Below are 16,404 nucleotides of genomic sequence, written 5' to 3'. Positions count from 1 at the left end.
ATCCATAATATAGTTATAACACTTAGTAACCTTGTATTTTGTACTGAGACAATTGAGACTAATTTATTCACTTATTTTAGGTAGCTGTCATACATTATGTTCCGCGAACAACGATCCATAACCTATACTTACACGTACACTTTCTTGTTTGTTGATCACTTGTTCGCAAGGTAACTTTCACTTTCACTCTTTTAATTATTTATTGAATCAACACGTTTTATATTCAAACAATAATTAGAGTACATATAATAATTTTTCCTTTTCTCTTTTAGGTGTTCGATATCTGTATTATTCGACGAACAGCACTACAACATACACTACTGCACTACGTTGCCCACTGAAATCACTTTATTCATTGCTTATTTCGGTTATGCGCTAGTTTTAGCTTGTTTAAGTGCACTGTTCGCGGAATCCCTTTTACTTCAATCTTGACGTTCTGGTTCTGCAAGATTTCTAGCACCTTGTATGGTCCAGTATATTGATCGGAGAATTTTCCTTTACTAGGTTCTTTTAGTAGATATATCGAATCTCCTGTTTTAAAATCTTGAGGGTTAATTCGTCGATCGTTAGTCTTAGTTTGGATTTTATCAAATTTTCTCTTGCCATTCGTTGTACAGTGTTAATTTTATTGAACAGATCTTCGAGATATTCTGCGCATGTTGGTTCCGTGTTCTCTTCGATTGTTACTTCACCAATAGGTTCTCTGGCTAGATGTCCGAAACTAATTTGTGCGGGGAGAATTTCGTTCCTTTCCTTCATTTTAGTTTTTATTTTACGCCAAGACACAGGTTTACTGACATTGATCCAATTATCCAATTGCTTGCTAATAGCATTTAAGATACAAATTTTTGAGAGTGCCGCAGCCATATTAACCCAAAAATATTTTGTATATAGTATAGTGTGATACCATCCATATTTTCCTGGGGGAATCATAAGATCAGCACTACTTACTATGTTACCTACGTCAAATATTAGATGTAGTAACCAATAAAGTATTTTTAATCCAATTATAATCCAATGGCTAGCATATTTATTCAAGTTTTTATATATATCTTCGACTGGTGATTCCCTGTTTTCTCCCTTTTGATTTCTTTGAGCTCGTTGAACTTGCGTTTCTTCAGCTTGAAAATGTTTAGAATCCTTTTCCTTAGTTACCCTTGTTTCTTCTTCATTTATTTTATTCGCAGCACCTTTATTTTTCTCTACCTTTTCAGGATGAATAGTTTTACTGGAAGTGCTTATTATAATTAAATTATTATTTATTTGTATGGAACGTTTAGGAATATTTTTGGTAGATTTGGAATTATTCTTTGAATTTTTATTACAAACCTTTTTGCTTATAGATTCTGTTTTGGATTTAGGGATAGCTATATTTTTATTTTCTATAGTGTGATCTTCCTTGCAATTTAATGATTTGGCTTTGAGTTCGATAAAGTTTCCTTCTGATGGTTTTATAGAAGTTTTTGAGAGAGATGCACTCACTATCTCTTTTCCTATTATGGTTGAAACATTCACGAAATTCGTGGAGTCTTGCTTTTGTATCTTTGCCAAGTTGAACGTGGAGAGGCGATTTGCACTTCCCAGCGGGTCCAATATCTCTGTGAAGTTAGGCAGTGGATAAGCATTGCCTGTCGTCTCGTCGTTCAATTTCCTAGTTTCTGCTTTGTCTGAAAGTTCTTTGGCACTAATATTATTTATCTTGTTTGGTAACTCAGAAAATTTCTCACTCATGATCCTGTCTATGGCACCGTGCGTCCTTTTATTATTTAACGTGACATTATCCCTTATCACAGCAACGGAATGGTGTTTGCATTGAAAAGTTGATTGGTTGAAATGATCAGCATCTCTCTTTTGATTTAGATCTCTATCGAGGTATTTATTTATGCGTTTTTCTTCCCAAGTTATTGCTCTTGTTTCTTTCCTGACATTTTCTTCTATTCCCGGGTTGTTTAGATGTTTCTGCGACGGCGGTACAAATCTCCAGTCCTGGCGGATGTTTACAGTATAGATACTATTGTATGGTGGATGAGCGTTGTTTTGGTTATAATTATCCGAAGGTGTCGGACGTTGGTATCGAATTCTATTGTTCACTTGTTTTAATTCTCGTGTTGCTTTCACGGCTTAGCGGTACGCATCGTCCAAGGATTGGTATCCTGCTATCTTTACTCGTAAATACACCTCGTTTGGGAGCCCCTTAACGAAAGCTTCCCTCGTGTCTCGATCTATCCTATCTTGAAATACGGTGCCGTACTCGTACCTTTCCCCGTTCATTATCGCCAGCCTGAGATCTTTGACGCGTTCTATGTAGTCCAAAATATCTTCTCCCGGTCGTTGAAATATTGTAGCTAATTCCCCTTTATATTCGTTAACCGTTTTTCCCGGACCGAACATATCTTTTAATTTATTCCCGAAATCGTTTAAACTTATTACTTCTGTGTCTTCTACGGCGAGAAACGCGTGTCCGCGAAGCTTATTCGTTAATAATTTTACTAACTGAGATTCTTGATGCCTAGGAACCATGTTTCGTGCACGCTCGCATGCTCTTAAAAATCGAAATACCGAGGGTCGATGTCCGTCGAACACTGGTACTGTCTCTATTGCATCTTTTAACTTAATTGATTGGGGATTAACTTCTATCGGTATTGTCGCTTGGGAAATTATCGGCGATGATACGGGTGTCTTGATTTCCTTTTTTATTTTCAGTGAACGCACATCGTCTTGTAATTTATTCATTGTTGTACTCATGTCGCGAAAATTCGCATCCCATGCTTTAAGTTTTTCCGATAACATCAAGATCATGCCTTTGTCCAACGATTCTAATTTAGTCGACATTATTTCTTAGGTATATATTTTATCGATAATCGTGACAACTTTAATCCCTTGTGGAGCGAATCGAACCGTTTAAACCAACTTTAATCCTCCGTAGAGCGTATCCCACCGCTGCCACCAAAAATTTATTACTTTACTCTGTTACGTATCTATTTGTTTAAATCGATCAAATCTAAAGTTAAATTTTACTGAAAAATTTTTTTTTTATAGTTTGAGTTTTGAATTTAATCGGAAGGGAAATAAATTGAAATGATATTATTGTGTATTTAATACTGATTTAGATTTCTAATTAATACGGTAGTTGCTGCCACCAGAAATAGTCTAAGGACTATTTCAAAATATTTTATTTTTATTATTTTCTTTTACGCTTAATGGGTAGCGTTAACTGACGCTTAATGCAACTGGTAAACGAATTCCACTTTTCGGCTAACCTGCTATGCGCAGGGATACTAGCACGGGAGAGGATTAAAGCTGGGTAGAATAAATATTTTTCCTCGTTGAACGGATTTTTATTTGAATGTAAAATGGCTTAGGTTATTATATATATATTTTATTAGCTAGATAATATATATTTTAGCGTTGCTGGATTGGATAGGAATGTGAGATTTTTCGTTGTTTTATATAAATTTATTTTTACGTTTGACTTCTTCTTCTCTTTTAATTTCGCTGTAGTAGTTTGCCGTTAGGACCGAAACTCAATTCATTTACTACGATGGATTTTGTCACCACGATTTTCTTGCCTTTTGAGTTTAATAATCGGGGATGATTCTAACGATCCTCTCTGTGTGGGACTCGTGTGATTTCGCAAGCCTTGCCCAAAGACGGGTAATATTTTACCAACAGTGGGAGGAGGAATGCGAAGATCGATGGGTGTTTTCGATAAGCGAAAACACCGTTTGCACAAGCCAACACAGCGAACGATCCTTTGGTTAAATTCTCGAAGGGAAATTGTTCTGTTATATCTCTCTTACAATCGCATGCAATGATGGCAAGAATATCAGTTAATAGCAATGCCGGTATTGTTCTTAATTTTCGATTGACCCCGACGATGTATTTAATAGTCCTTTCTGTGCGGGACTTGTGTGATTTCGCAAGCCTTGCCCAAAGGCGGGTAATATTTTACCAACAATGGGAGGAGGAATGCGAAGATCAGTGGATGTTTCAGTAGTTGAAAACACCGTTCGCACAAGCCGACACAGCGGACAACTCTTTTGTTAAAAGTTTAAACAATGATTCTATCTTCAAAACCGTTCACGAAAATAAAACGAAATCGATGATAGGAAGTTCTAATTCAATTCTCGAGGGCAACGAGATTACCAGAGAAGAAGGAAATTTTCAAAATTAATTTTCTTACCTTGAGGAGTAGGTGCTGTCTGGTGCCATTGCCTCAGCCGCTCCGGTGGTCGTCGAAGTTTTGTTGGGTTTATTATTTGAACTCGAATATAGTTTACTATCAACTCTTACTTTATTTATCTATTTTAATACAGACTGAGCAATTCACTTAGCTGGATTAATACCGCAATTACAATGCGCGTTTGTGTTTAAACGATGAAATGAGGACTTCAAAGATAAAATTTTCTTTTTACTTAGTCGCGACTCTCTTTTCTTGACCGAAAAAATTAAGACCCCGAAACGCAAAATACTATACAAAATTTCTAAACGCAGTGACGAGCGCAATAACGAACGTAGTAATAAATTAATAATGGGCCGTAATAACAAACGATCACAAGAATTATGAACAAACTAATGAGCGAAGAATAATGAGCCGTAAGGAATGAACACTATAAAAAATGAACGAACGCAAATTATAAGAAGAATGGACACTATAATAATGAACAAAGAATAATGAACCGTAATAAGAATGTTCACCAGAATAATAATGAGCGCTGCGCTATGTTGCTACGCTTATTTATAATGCCATCCCCCACGGGGTGGTGGTCCACTGGGGGTACGCTTCCGTGGGAATCGGGATGTTGCAGTTTGGGCTTCTTGGAATCGTACGTGACAAAATGCAAATTCCATATTTCGACTTAGTTTTTATCAGTCCTGTGTTCCGCTGAGCTAGCGTCTAGGAGATTTGAAGCATTCCACGCTGATCTAGTCCTTTCCACGAGAAACTTCCACGTGCTGTACCGTGGGAATTACCGGTGTTCTTCGGCGCGTGGAAGGGCTGGTGGCTGCAGCATCATTATCATTTCAATGTTTACTGGGTAAACACACGCAACTCCGCTGCTCTCCCATAACAAGGACCTCCTCCTTCGAGTTGTTTTGCGTAAGTTTGGATGTTTGCATATTAAGGTTGTTTTTGTGATTTTGATTGTTTTTTCCTTTTTTGCTATTTCCCTAGGCTTCGGTGATCGACGTTCGAACAATGTTTGCGGAGTCGTTTCCATCAGAGGTTCCTTTCCAGACTTCCCTGGTACGTATTTAGTCTTGTTCTTAGTCCGCTTGATTCGTCCTGTTTCGTTTTATTTAAAATATACCGTGTTGTTCTCAGCCCAAGCGAAAGAGGGATTCCGAAGAACCCTTGGGCGACTCGGGAGGACCAATCAAACGCATGCGGCCCTGTGATAAACCACGAGTATCAGAGTGGTTGGAGGAACTATTCAACATTGGTGCCGAGGCCGTGTCGAAATTGGGCTTTGACGATTTGGTTACTTTCGACGAGAATTTCTTCGATGCAGAGACCGTCGTATTGGAGAGGGAACCCCCTCTGGTTGAAATCGTTGATACCGATCGTTGCGTGAAAGTTCGTTTTGCGAATGAAATTCCCGAAGAGGTTTTGGAGGCACATCTTCGTCACCATGCTTCTGGGAGAAAGGGAATTTCCCCTGTTGTGCGCTATTGGTGTAGGCGTGAGTTCAGCGAACTTTATCCCGGAGCTCCTTGCTTCGATTTTGATTTAGTGTAGCTGCTTCAATTTCGTTGGTTCGCTGTTTGATGTTCCTTATTATTATTAATTTTTTGATGTATTTTGTTTTGTGTTCAATATATATATATATATATATATATATATATTTTGAATGTGATAGTGTTAGGTTATCTATTTTACGTTTGTTATTTTTTTCAATTTTATATTTCCCCCCTTTTAATTAATTATATATATATATATTTTTTTTACATTTGTAGTTGCGCATAGAATTTATTAAAGAAAAGTGTTAACAATGTGTTTTCATGATTTGTTTCTCGCGCCTGACTTTCATTAATCCCTAATATTCCTGTCGCCATGACGCGTGTAAATCCAACATGGCTGCTCATAAATGTCATCAGTAAAGTTTTTAGTGACGGGTCTTTAGTTTTGTTTGATATCGAAGTAATTTTTCGTCTGTCGCTCGTTTTTCCTTATTCTACCGCAATTAGAACATTTATTTATTAATATTGTTTTAAAGTGACAATAGTATAATATGTATATATATATATATATATGTTTATGTTGTGTGTCACTTCAATATGGCTAATGTTTTGTAATTCTTCGATTGCGTTATTTATTGTTTTGAGTAGTTTATTTTATAGAGTATTCGATAATATAAAACATATGCACTCACACATACATATATATATATATATACACGTATTTATATGTATATTTCTCTCGTTCATGTAGTGTTCGTACGAAATGAAATGTTAATTATTTATTTTATATTAATTTCTTTTAATAAGATAGAACACGCACACGCACACGTATATATGTATATATTTCTGGCAAAGTGATTTTCATTTAGATTCTTTTGTGATATTGTGTTGTGTATTTGAGGTTATGTGTCAATCATTTGATTTCATATATACATATATATTTTGTATTGTGACAACATAGTATTGAAGGTTTTGTTTCTAGATTATTGTGCGTTTTATGTGTGTTTACATATTTGTGCTTGATGACAGAATTTCTGTAAGCAATTCCTCAAGTCGTTGCGGTGTTAATTATTTTGAGCGTTTGGCCTGTCGACAGGTTGTCGCTTGGTCCCAAGTGTTGCGTTGTGTGTTCTATTTCTTTTGTAGATTATTAATAGTGGTTTTAGTTTAGAAAATAGATTATTTATATGTTTATATAGAGACATGCATGTTTCATAATGTAGTTCTTATTTTATAATGCTTTACCGGCATGTAGGCTAGTTTTAAGTATGTATTTCAGATTGTAGAATGCACATAGATTAGTAGTAGTTTAGAATATAGATTTTTATATGTTTATATAGAGACATGCATGTTTCGTAGCGTAGTTCTTATTTTATAACTCTTTACCGGAACGTAGGCTAGTTTTAAGTATGTTTCTGTTTAATAGAATGCGCACACATATATATATGTTTCTGACAATGTAACTTTTATTTCTTTAATAATGCAATATTGTATGTTTTATGTATTCGTTAGACTATTAGTTTTTAACTTCGTATATACTTATATTTCATAAATTGATAATATTGTATTTGTTGCATAGTATTATAAGCACTAACACTAATATTTACTAGTTTATTACATATCTAGCATATATGTTTATACTTATATGTAACTCTCCAAGTTGATTGATTAAAATATATTTATATATACATGTATTTCTGGCGCTTCAATTATTTCCCTTTTTGTAGTTATTCTTATTTCCTGGTTTATTTGTTTGGTTCGTAACTCGTTCAATCCGTTAGCTGGTTTTATTTATTTTATTTTATACTGGTTGGATTTATTAGTCGCCCTCGCTTTGTTAATCCTTCCTTTAGTTTCGTAGCGCCGTGTGTTCGTTTGTGCATTCAAATCTTTATTCGCGCGTTTTGTGTAGAATAGTTTTCTTGTTCTTGTTACGGCGCGTGCGGAGCGCGGGACGTGACACCCCCGCCCTTGGAGTTCAAATTTCCAAAGGAAATTTGACTGATGGTGTCTCTGAGTTCGCTCAAGGCGGACGTAGATGGCGTTGGTTGTTAAGTGACTACCGGTGTTATCGATATCCCTTGAGGTTGTGCTGTTTGATCATCGATATTTCGTTTTCTTTTGAGGTATAGTAGCAGGTGGGTAACTGAGCCGCATATTGCTCCTAATAGGGCGATTCCACATCCGTAAGTTTCACGTAACTGGTATCCGTGTATGGCTATATCTATTATCGTCTTGATTAGTTTAAATATTACAAGTATTCCAAATATTGCTGCACTGACAGTTCCAAATTCCATAAAACCAATCCATAAGCTTGATACGGTATTTTTTGCTATTGTCGTTAATGTGTTTTCGTCCATCATTCCCAGGATGTTTACTGTTCCAGGGACGATTGTTTTTCCTGTTGCTCCTCTGGCCAATGTGTTCAAAACTGCAGATTTTTCTGCCGGGAACATGACGTGGTCCCGTAGTGCATCGAGGTCTTTTTGGGTATATATTCCGCTCGTGGCCAACGACGATGGTGCTGAATATTGCCACGTTTGGCGTACGTCCGGGCGGAGTTCCTGTGGTGCAATTGTTTCCATGGGTTTTGGTACGAATTTGTGCCAGAGTCCGTCGATATTGTATAGCGTAGGTAGTACCGCGCTACATTCTCTGTGGTTTCCGTGTTGCGTTAGGATGTGTGTTTTTGGCGTTAAAAATGCGGTGCGATTCCCTTGCCAAACGGGTAGCTCCGAGTAGCATTCTGTTGTATGTCGTACTTTTACTTGTACCGGAATGCATTTGACTATGTGGACTGCTTCTCCTGCGATCAGGGCCATGTGTCCTGGGGTTTTGGATATGGTATATGCAAATTCATCGGGCAGTAAGATTGCTAAGCTTAAAGCATTTTCTATTAGTTTCTTCTGTGTGGTACATCTTTGTGTCAGTATATCATGGTACAATGTTGTCATTTGTCGTTTAATATGTTTCTCTACGTAAATGAATTTTGAGTTGACGTATGCGAATATGTCCAAGTTTTCGACTGCTGTCTTGCTTTTGGAGATAAACGTATTTTCTCTTGTTGTTTCAACTATTTGGGGTGTTCGGTGGATAGTAGGGTATATCCACACAGTGGCTGTTCTCCGGTTTTAGTCAGTGCAAATGTTACTTCTTGCGTTGTTAGTGCGTAAACTGGTTGTGCTGATTCTCTGTTGGTTTTTATTTCCTGGATCTTTGTAGCAATTCCTTCATATAGCACATCGTACTGATCAAATTTGCATGGTGAGGGTGGTTGTGGTTGCCAATAAGTGTATCCGTCTTCAGCGTCTAGACAGTTTCCTTCGCTAAAGGTACATACTGTTCCTGATTTCAGTAGAATTTTGTTCGCCTCGATCCGTACTGGCACAACTGCTGATTTTAAACTTATCCTTACTGTTGCTTGTACGACGACCTTTTCCCAGCTCCCGTATGGGTCTACATACTGTGTTCCCTGGCAGCTGTCGTCGTCTGTTAGCTTGCCGGCTAGGACAAGCGACCTTGTTTCTGTTGCATTATCTTTTAGGCCAACTATAAGGTTTTGTGGTCCGAGTGAAAACGTGCCGTCTTGGTGCATCCTTGCACATTGTTGGTCGGTTGTTTCATGGAGGTATTCGGCGAATCCGTTATGCACTGCCGACGTGTGAGAGTGCATGCCACAGTAATATACAATTCGAGTTATTTGCACCTTGCATTGCCTTACGTTGGTAAATTCAAATTCTGAGAGTTGAAGTAGTTGTATATAAATATCTTGGGTTTCAGTCATTGTAGGCTGTATGCTGCAGTCCCCGATGGAGTTTAGAGAGATAGTGGTAACGTTGAGGTGGTTGCCATTGCAGTCATATCCTACCAGGCCGTATGCTATTTTGATGAGGGTAAGTACGATGACCAGGCGATTCATCTTCCTATTAACAATTTATTAAATTGTTTCTTACTCTCGAGTTTATTAGAAATAAGAATAATCTTTTATTATTATTAATATATATAAAAAAAAATTTATATTTATATGTTTTTTTTTTTTTTTTGTTAAAACTTATTATCGGTGAAAATAAATACCATGAATGTTACCTGGGTTATAATTATATACGTATATGCATACGTATTGGTAAGTAATATAGATGAGATTTGTTTTATCGTTATAAATATATAAGTATATATTATCTATAGGAATAGATATTACAATTATAGCTTGTCTTTGAATATATATATATGTGCGTGTAATGGTAAATATGACGACTTATTTTACGAGTCACTCGGATTATCAATGGAAGTGAGTGTCATAGATATCGCCTACTTTATAACATGCGTGCATATATATATTGGTAAACATAAGTGAAAATTATATGCATAATTATAAATGTCGTTTGTTTAGGTGGATAGCATCAGTATTTGGTCTTGTGCGTAGCATACAAGTACTTTATAGTTCTACGGCGCGGATTGCTATTCCTTGAACTAAAAAGTTTCTTTCAAGGTGAGTTAGATTAGTGTAAACGATCATGCATTGGAGGCATGATATAGCGGGTTGTAGGTCCGCTAGGTTTATATCACACATACGACAGTATGATATTCGTGTTCTTGCAGATACTCCGCATATGAAATGAGTGGGTGGGTCGTCACATAGGTCCTGGTGGTCTGGATCTAAGTTATCGAAACAGTCTTGACAAAGATGACCGTTATCTAAATGGTAGACAGAACGTATCAACCGAACACAGAGGCAAGACTGAACATCCTCCGTCGCTTCCAGATCGAATGCGGGTACGGGCCCGTCTGAGTCCTCTATGTTAGGGTTGATGAACTCGCCACCTGTTCTGGACATACATATGAAAACAGTTAATATATATATTTTATAATTTTTTATAAGTTTTGTTCGGACCTATCCCTTTGTACAAATACTGTATCCCTGTATGTGGTATAATATATAATATGTTATGGTTATGTTAGTTGTTGTTTATTATATATATTTTCCTTATCTCTCTCTTTTTTTTCTTTTTTTTTTATTATTTCTTTTTTGTGTTCAGTACCTAGCATTGCTATTATAATGCTGTATTACATTGTATTGGCTATTATTTGTGTTGGGGTGCGTATGTGTGGGGTGCGTGCGACGAATTTTCAACATGGTCGCTTGCGTGTATCGTTTGTTTAATGTCAACAGTAGCGTGTTGTTGAAATAGTTAATTTGTTAATCATTATAGTTTATTTTGTAGTGTTTCTGTAATATTGTTTGTGTTTCATGATATTGTGTGTGTCAATACCGTGTGCTACCTTAATGCGATAGCATAGATTGTGTTGTTTTCGAATTTCGATAGTCATTGTTTTGATTATACGTGACTCGCATTTATATAAATCTTGTTTAATTTAGTTAATGTTTTTTTTCTTTTTTTTTTTGTGTATTGTGTTACCAGATATTTTGTGTAACGTAACTTTATTCCTTTGCACCGAGTTCAGTCATGTTGTTAATATTTAGTTAGTCTATCTTGATTAATTTCTAACCTATTCCTGTGTTTATTAACCTTTCTTATTTTCCCTATTAATTTATTATTGCATGTACTTGCTATTTGCTATTATTTTGTGTATGATATGAGTTAGTTCCCTTATTAGTGATTAAAACCTACTTGTTAGATTAACATTGTCTGTAATTCTTCAGATTCTACTCTTCCGATGCTGCATCACTTACCTAGATCATTCCCACAACATCACCTGATTCTTCGATATGCCTTGGATACTTACTACGGTTGTCTTCAATCGTCTTATATCTGTGGCCATAAAGGTACTGTTTAGTTTATTTAGTTTAATATGTGTATAATGCATTGTGTGTGCGACCGCTATTGTGTATTACAAAATCCACTTCTACATGTTAGATATAATAATATAACAATACTACGTAGATTAATACATAATAAGATATCCTTTTACTTTCAATTAATCTATCTTAATTATTTTCTAACCACTTTCTACACTTATCAGCTATTTTATTTCTTCTTGTTAATCTGCGACATTCATGCATGTACACTTCCTTGTATGGTGATTAATTGTTCACGAGGTAAGTTGCACTTCCACTGTTTTAGTTATTCGTTGAACTAACACGTTTTACATTCAAACAGTAATCGGAGCATTTGTAATAAACTTCTTTTTCTTTTCAGGTTTCCGCCATCTGTGTTGTTCGACGAACAGTGCCATGCTTCCATAGTATTGTTATAACATTTAGTACTGTTGTATTTTGCATTAAGGCAGTTGAAGTTATTTTTCAGCTGGCTGTCGTACATGGTGTTTCGCAAACCGAGATCCATAACCTATTTTGCACGTAAACCTTCTCGTATGATGATTACTTGTTCACAAGGTAACTTTCACTTTCAATTTTAATTCAACTTTTAATTTTTATTGAATCAACACGTTGTATATTCAAACAATAATTGGAGTACACCTGATAATTTTCCTTTTTTTTCTTTTAGGTTTTCGCTATCTGTATTATTCGACGAACAATGTCACACTTCCTTTTGATTTATCCATAATATAGTTATAACACTTAGTAACCTTGTATTTTGTACTGAGACAATTGAGACTAATTTATTCACTTATTTTAGGTAGCTGTCATACATTATGTTCCGCGAACAACGATCCATAACCTATACTTACACGTACACTTTCTTGTTTGTTGATCACTTGTTCGCAAGGTAACTTTCACTTTCACTCTTTTAATTATTTATTGAATCAACACGTTTTATATTCAAACAATAATTAGAGTACATATAATAATTTTTCCTTTTCTCTTTTAGGTGTTCGATATCTGTATTATTCGACGAACAGCACTACAACATACACTACTGCACTACGTTGCCCACTGAAATCACTTTATTCATTGCTTATTTCGGTTATGCGCTAGTTTTAGCTTGTTTAAGTGCACTGTTCGCGGAATCCCTTTTACTTCAATCTTGACGTTCTGGTTCTGCAAGATTTCTAGCACCTTGTATGGTCCAGTATATTGATCGGAGAATTTTCCTTTACTAGGTTCTTTTAGTAGATATATCGAATCTCCTGTTTTAAAATCTTGAGGGTTAATTCGTCGATCGTTAGTCTTAGTTTGGATTTTATCAAATTTTCTCTTGCCATTCGTTGTACAGTGTTAATTTTATTGAACAGATCTTCGAGATATTCTGCGCATGTTGGTTCCGTGTTCTCTTCGATTGTTACTTCACCAATAGGTTCTCTGGCTAGATGTCCGAAACTAATTTGTGCGGGGAGAATTTCGTTCCTTTCCTTCATTTTAGTTTTTATTTTGCGCCAAGACACAGGTTTACTGACATTGATCCAATTATCCAATTGCTTGCTAATAGCATTTAAGATACAAATTTTTGAGAGTGCCGCAGCCATATTAACCCAAAAATATTTTGTATATAGTATAGTGTGATACCATCCATATTTTCCTGGGGGAATCATAAGATCAGCACTACCTACTATGTTACCTACGTCAAATATTAGATGTAGTAACCAATAAAGTATTTTTAATCCAATTATAATCCAATGGCTAGCATATTTATTCAAGTTTTTATATATATCTTCGACTGGTGATTCCCTGTTTTCTCCCTTTTGATTTCTTTGAGCTCGTTGAACTTGCGTTTCTTCAGCTTGAAAATGTTTAGAATCCTTTTCCTTAGTTACCCTTTTTCTTCTTCATTTATTTTATTCGCAGCACCTTTATTTTTCTCTACCTTTTCAGGATGAATAGTTTTACTGGAAGTGCTTATTATAATTAAATTATTATTTATTTGTATGGAACGTTTAGGAATATTTTTGGTAGATTTGGAATTATTCTTTGAATTTTTATTACAAACCTTTTTGCTTATAGATTCTGTTTTGGATTTAGGGATAGCTATATTTTTATTTTCTATAGTGTGATCTTCCTTGCAATTTAATGATTTGGCTTTGAGTTCGATAAAGTTTCCTTCTGATGGTTTTATAGAAGTTTTTGAGTGAGATGCACTCGCTATCTCTTTTCCTATTATGGTTGAAACATTCACGAAATTCGTGGAGTCTTGCTTTTGTATCTTTGCCAAGTCGAACGTGGAGAGGCGATTTGCACTTCCCAGCGGGTCCAATATCTCTGTGAAGTTAGGCAGTGGATAAGCATTGCCTGTCGTCTCGTCGTTCAATTTCCTAGTTTCTGCTTTGTCTGAAAGTTCTTTGGCACTAATATTATTTATCTTGTTTGGTAACTCAGAAAATTTCTCACTCATGATCCTGTCTATGGCACCGTGCGTCCTTTTATTATTTAACGTGACATTATCCCTTATCACAGCAACGGAATGGTGTTTGCATTGAAAAGTTGATTGGTTGAAATGATCAGCATCTCTCTTTTGATTTAGATCTCTATCGAGGTATTTATTTATGCGTTTTTCTTCCCAAGTTATTGCTCTTGTTTCTTTCCTGACATTTTCTTCTATTCCCGGGTTGTTTAGATGTTTCTGCGACGGCGGTACAAATCTCCAGTCCTGGCGGATGTTTACAGTATAGATACTATTGTATGGTGGATGAGCGTTGTTTTGGTTATAATTATCCGAAGGTGTCGGACGTTGGTATCGAATTCTATTGTTCACTTGTTTTAATTCTCGTGTTGCTTTCACGGCTTAGCGGTACGCATCGTCCAAGGATTGGTATCCTGCTATCTTTACTCGTAAATACACCTCGTTTGGGAGCCCCTTAACGAAAGCTTCCCTCGTGTCTCGATCTATCCTATCTTGAAATACGGTGCCGTACTCGTACCTTTCCCCGTTCATTATCGCCAGCCTGAGATCTTTGACGCGTTCTATGTAGTCCAAAATATCTTCTCCCGGTCGTTGAAATATTGTAGCTAATTCCCCTTTATATTCGTTAACCGTTTTTCCCGGACCGAACATATCTTTTAATTTATTCCCGAAATCGTTTAAACTTATTACTTCTGTGTCTTCTACGGCGAGAAACGCGTGTCCGCGAAGCTTATTCGTTAATAATTTTACTAACTGAGATTCTTGATGCCTAGGAACCATGTTTCGTGCACGCTCGCATGCTCTTAAAAATCGAAATACCGAGGGTCGATGTCCGTCGAACACTGGTACTGTCTCTATTGCATCTTTTAACTTAATTGATTGGGGATTAACTTCTATCGGTATTGTCGCTTGGGAAATTATCGGCGATGATACGGGTGTCTTGATTTCCTTTTTTATTTTCAGTGAACGCACATCGTCTTGTAATTTATTCATTGTTGTACTCATGTCGCGAAAATTCGCATCCCATGCTTTAAGTTTTTCCGATAACATCAAGATCATGCCTTTGTCCAACGATTCTAATTTAGTCGACATTATTTCTTAGGTATATATTTTATCGATAATCGTGACAACTTTAATCCCTTGTGGAGCGAATCGAACCGTTTAAACCAACTTTAATCCTCCGTAGAGCGTATCCCACCGCTGCCACCAAAAATTTATTACTTTACTCTGTTACGTATCTATTTGTTTAAATCGATCAAATCTAAAGTTAAATTTTACTGAAAAATTTTTTTTTTATAGTTTGAGTTTTGAATTTAATCGGAAGGGAAATAAATTGAAATGATATTATTGTGTATTTAATACTGATTTAGATTTCTAATTAATACGGTAGTTGCTGCCACCAGAAATAGTCTAAGGACTATTTCAAAATATTTTATTTTTATTATTTTCTTTTACGCTTAATGGGTAGCGTTAACTGACGCTTAATGCAACTGGTAAACGAATTCCACTTTTCGGCTAACCTGCTATGCGCAGGGATACTAGCACGGGAGAGGATTAAAGCTGGGTAGAATAAATATTTTTCCTCGTTGAACGGATTTTTATTTGAATGTAAAATGGCTTAGGTTATTATATATATATTTTATTAGCTAGATAATGTATATTTTAGCGTTGCTGGATTGGATAGGAATGTGAGATTTTTCGTTGTTTTATATAAATTTATTTTTACGTTTGACTTCTTCTTCTCTTTTAATTTCGCTGTAGTAGTTTGCCGTTAGGACCGAAACTCAATTCATTTACTACGATGGATTTTGTCACCACGATTTTCTTGCCTTTTGAGTTTAATTATCGGGGATGATTCTAACGATCCTCTCTGTGTGGGACTCGTGTGATTTCGCAAGCCTTGCCCAAAGACGGGTAATATTTTACCAACAGTGGGAGGAGGAATGCGAAGATCAGTGGATGTTTCAGTAGTTGAAAACACCGTTCGCACAAGCCGACACAGCGGACAACTCTTTTGTTAAAAGTTTAAACAATGATTCTATCTTCAAAACCGTTCACGAAAATAAAACGAAATCGATGATAGGAAGTTCTAATTCAATTCTCGAGGGCAAAGAGATTACCAGAGAAGAAGGAAATTTTCAAAATTAATTTTCTTACCTTGAGGAGTAGGTGCTGTCTGGTGCCATTACCTCAGCTGCTCCGGTGGTCGTCGAAGTTTTTGTTGGGTTTATTACTTGAACTCGAATATAGTTTACTATCAACTCTTACTTCATTTATCTATTTCGATACAGACTGAACAATTTACTAACTGGATTAATACCGCAATTACAATGCGCGTTTGTGTCTAAACGATGAAATGAGGACTTCAAAGATAAAATTTTCTTTTACTTAGTCGCGGTTCTCTTTTCTTGACCGAGAAACTAAAGACCCCGAAACGCAAAATACTATACAAAATTTCTAAACG

At 36.0% G+C, this 16,404-nt stretch overlaps 1 protein-coding gene across 1 annotated transcript; it reads left to right on the top strand.

Moving 5' to 3' along the window:
• Positions 1-4,763: 4,763 nt before the first annotated feature.
• On the top strand, positions 4,764-10,635 carry LOC117212896. Its single transcript, XM_033458024.1, has 6 exons — positions 4,764-5,101; positions 5,177-5,248; positions 5,327-5,684; positions 9,463-9,575; positions 10,073-10,171; positions 10,282-10,635. Exons 2-5 carry the CDS (start codon positions 5,201-5,203, stop codon positions 10,103-10,105), a joined length of 552 nt encoding a protein of 183 aa, XP_033313915.1. The 5' UTR covers positions 4,764-5,101; positions 5,177-5,200; the 3' UTR covers positions 10,106-10,171; positions 10,282-10,635.
• The last annotated feature ends 5,769 nt before the right edge of the window (positions 10,636-16,404 follow it).

The sequence above is a fragment of the Bombus bifarius genome, unplaced genomic scaffold (assembly GCF_011952205.1).
Source record: "Bombus bifarius isolate JDL3187 unplaced genomic scaffold, Bbif_JDL3187 scf7180000008416_frag, whole genome shotgun sequence".
NCBI lineage: Eukaryota > Metazoa > Arthropoda > Insecta > Hymenoptera > Apidae > Bombus > Bombus bifarius.
This window is presented reverse-complemented; position numbering and strand designations above follow the sequence as displayed.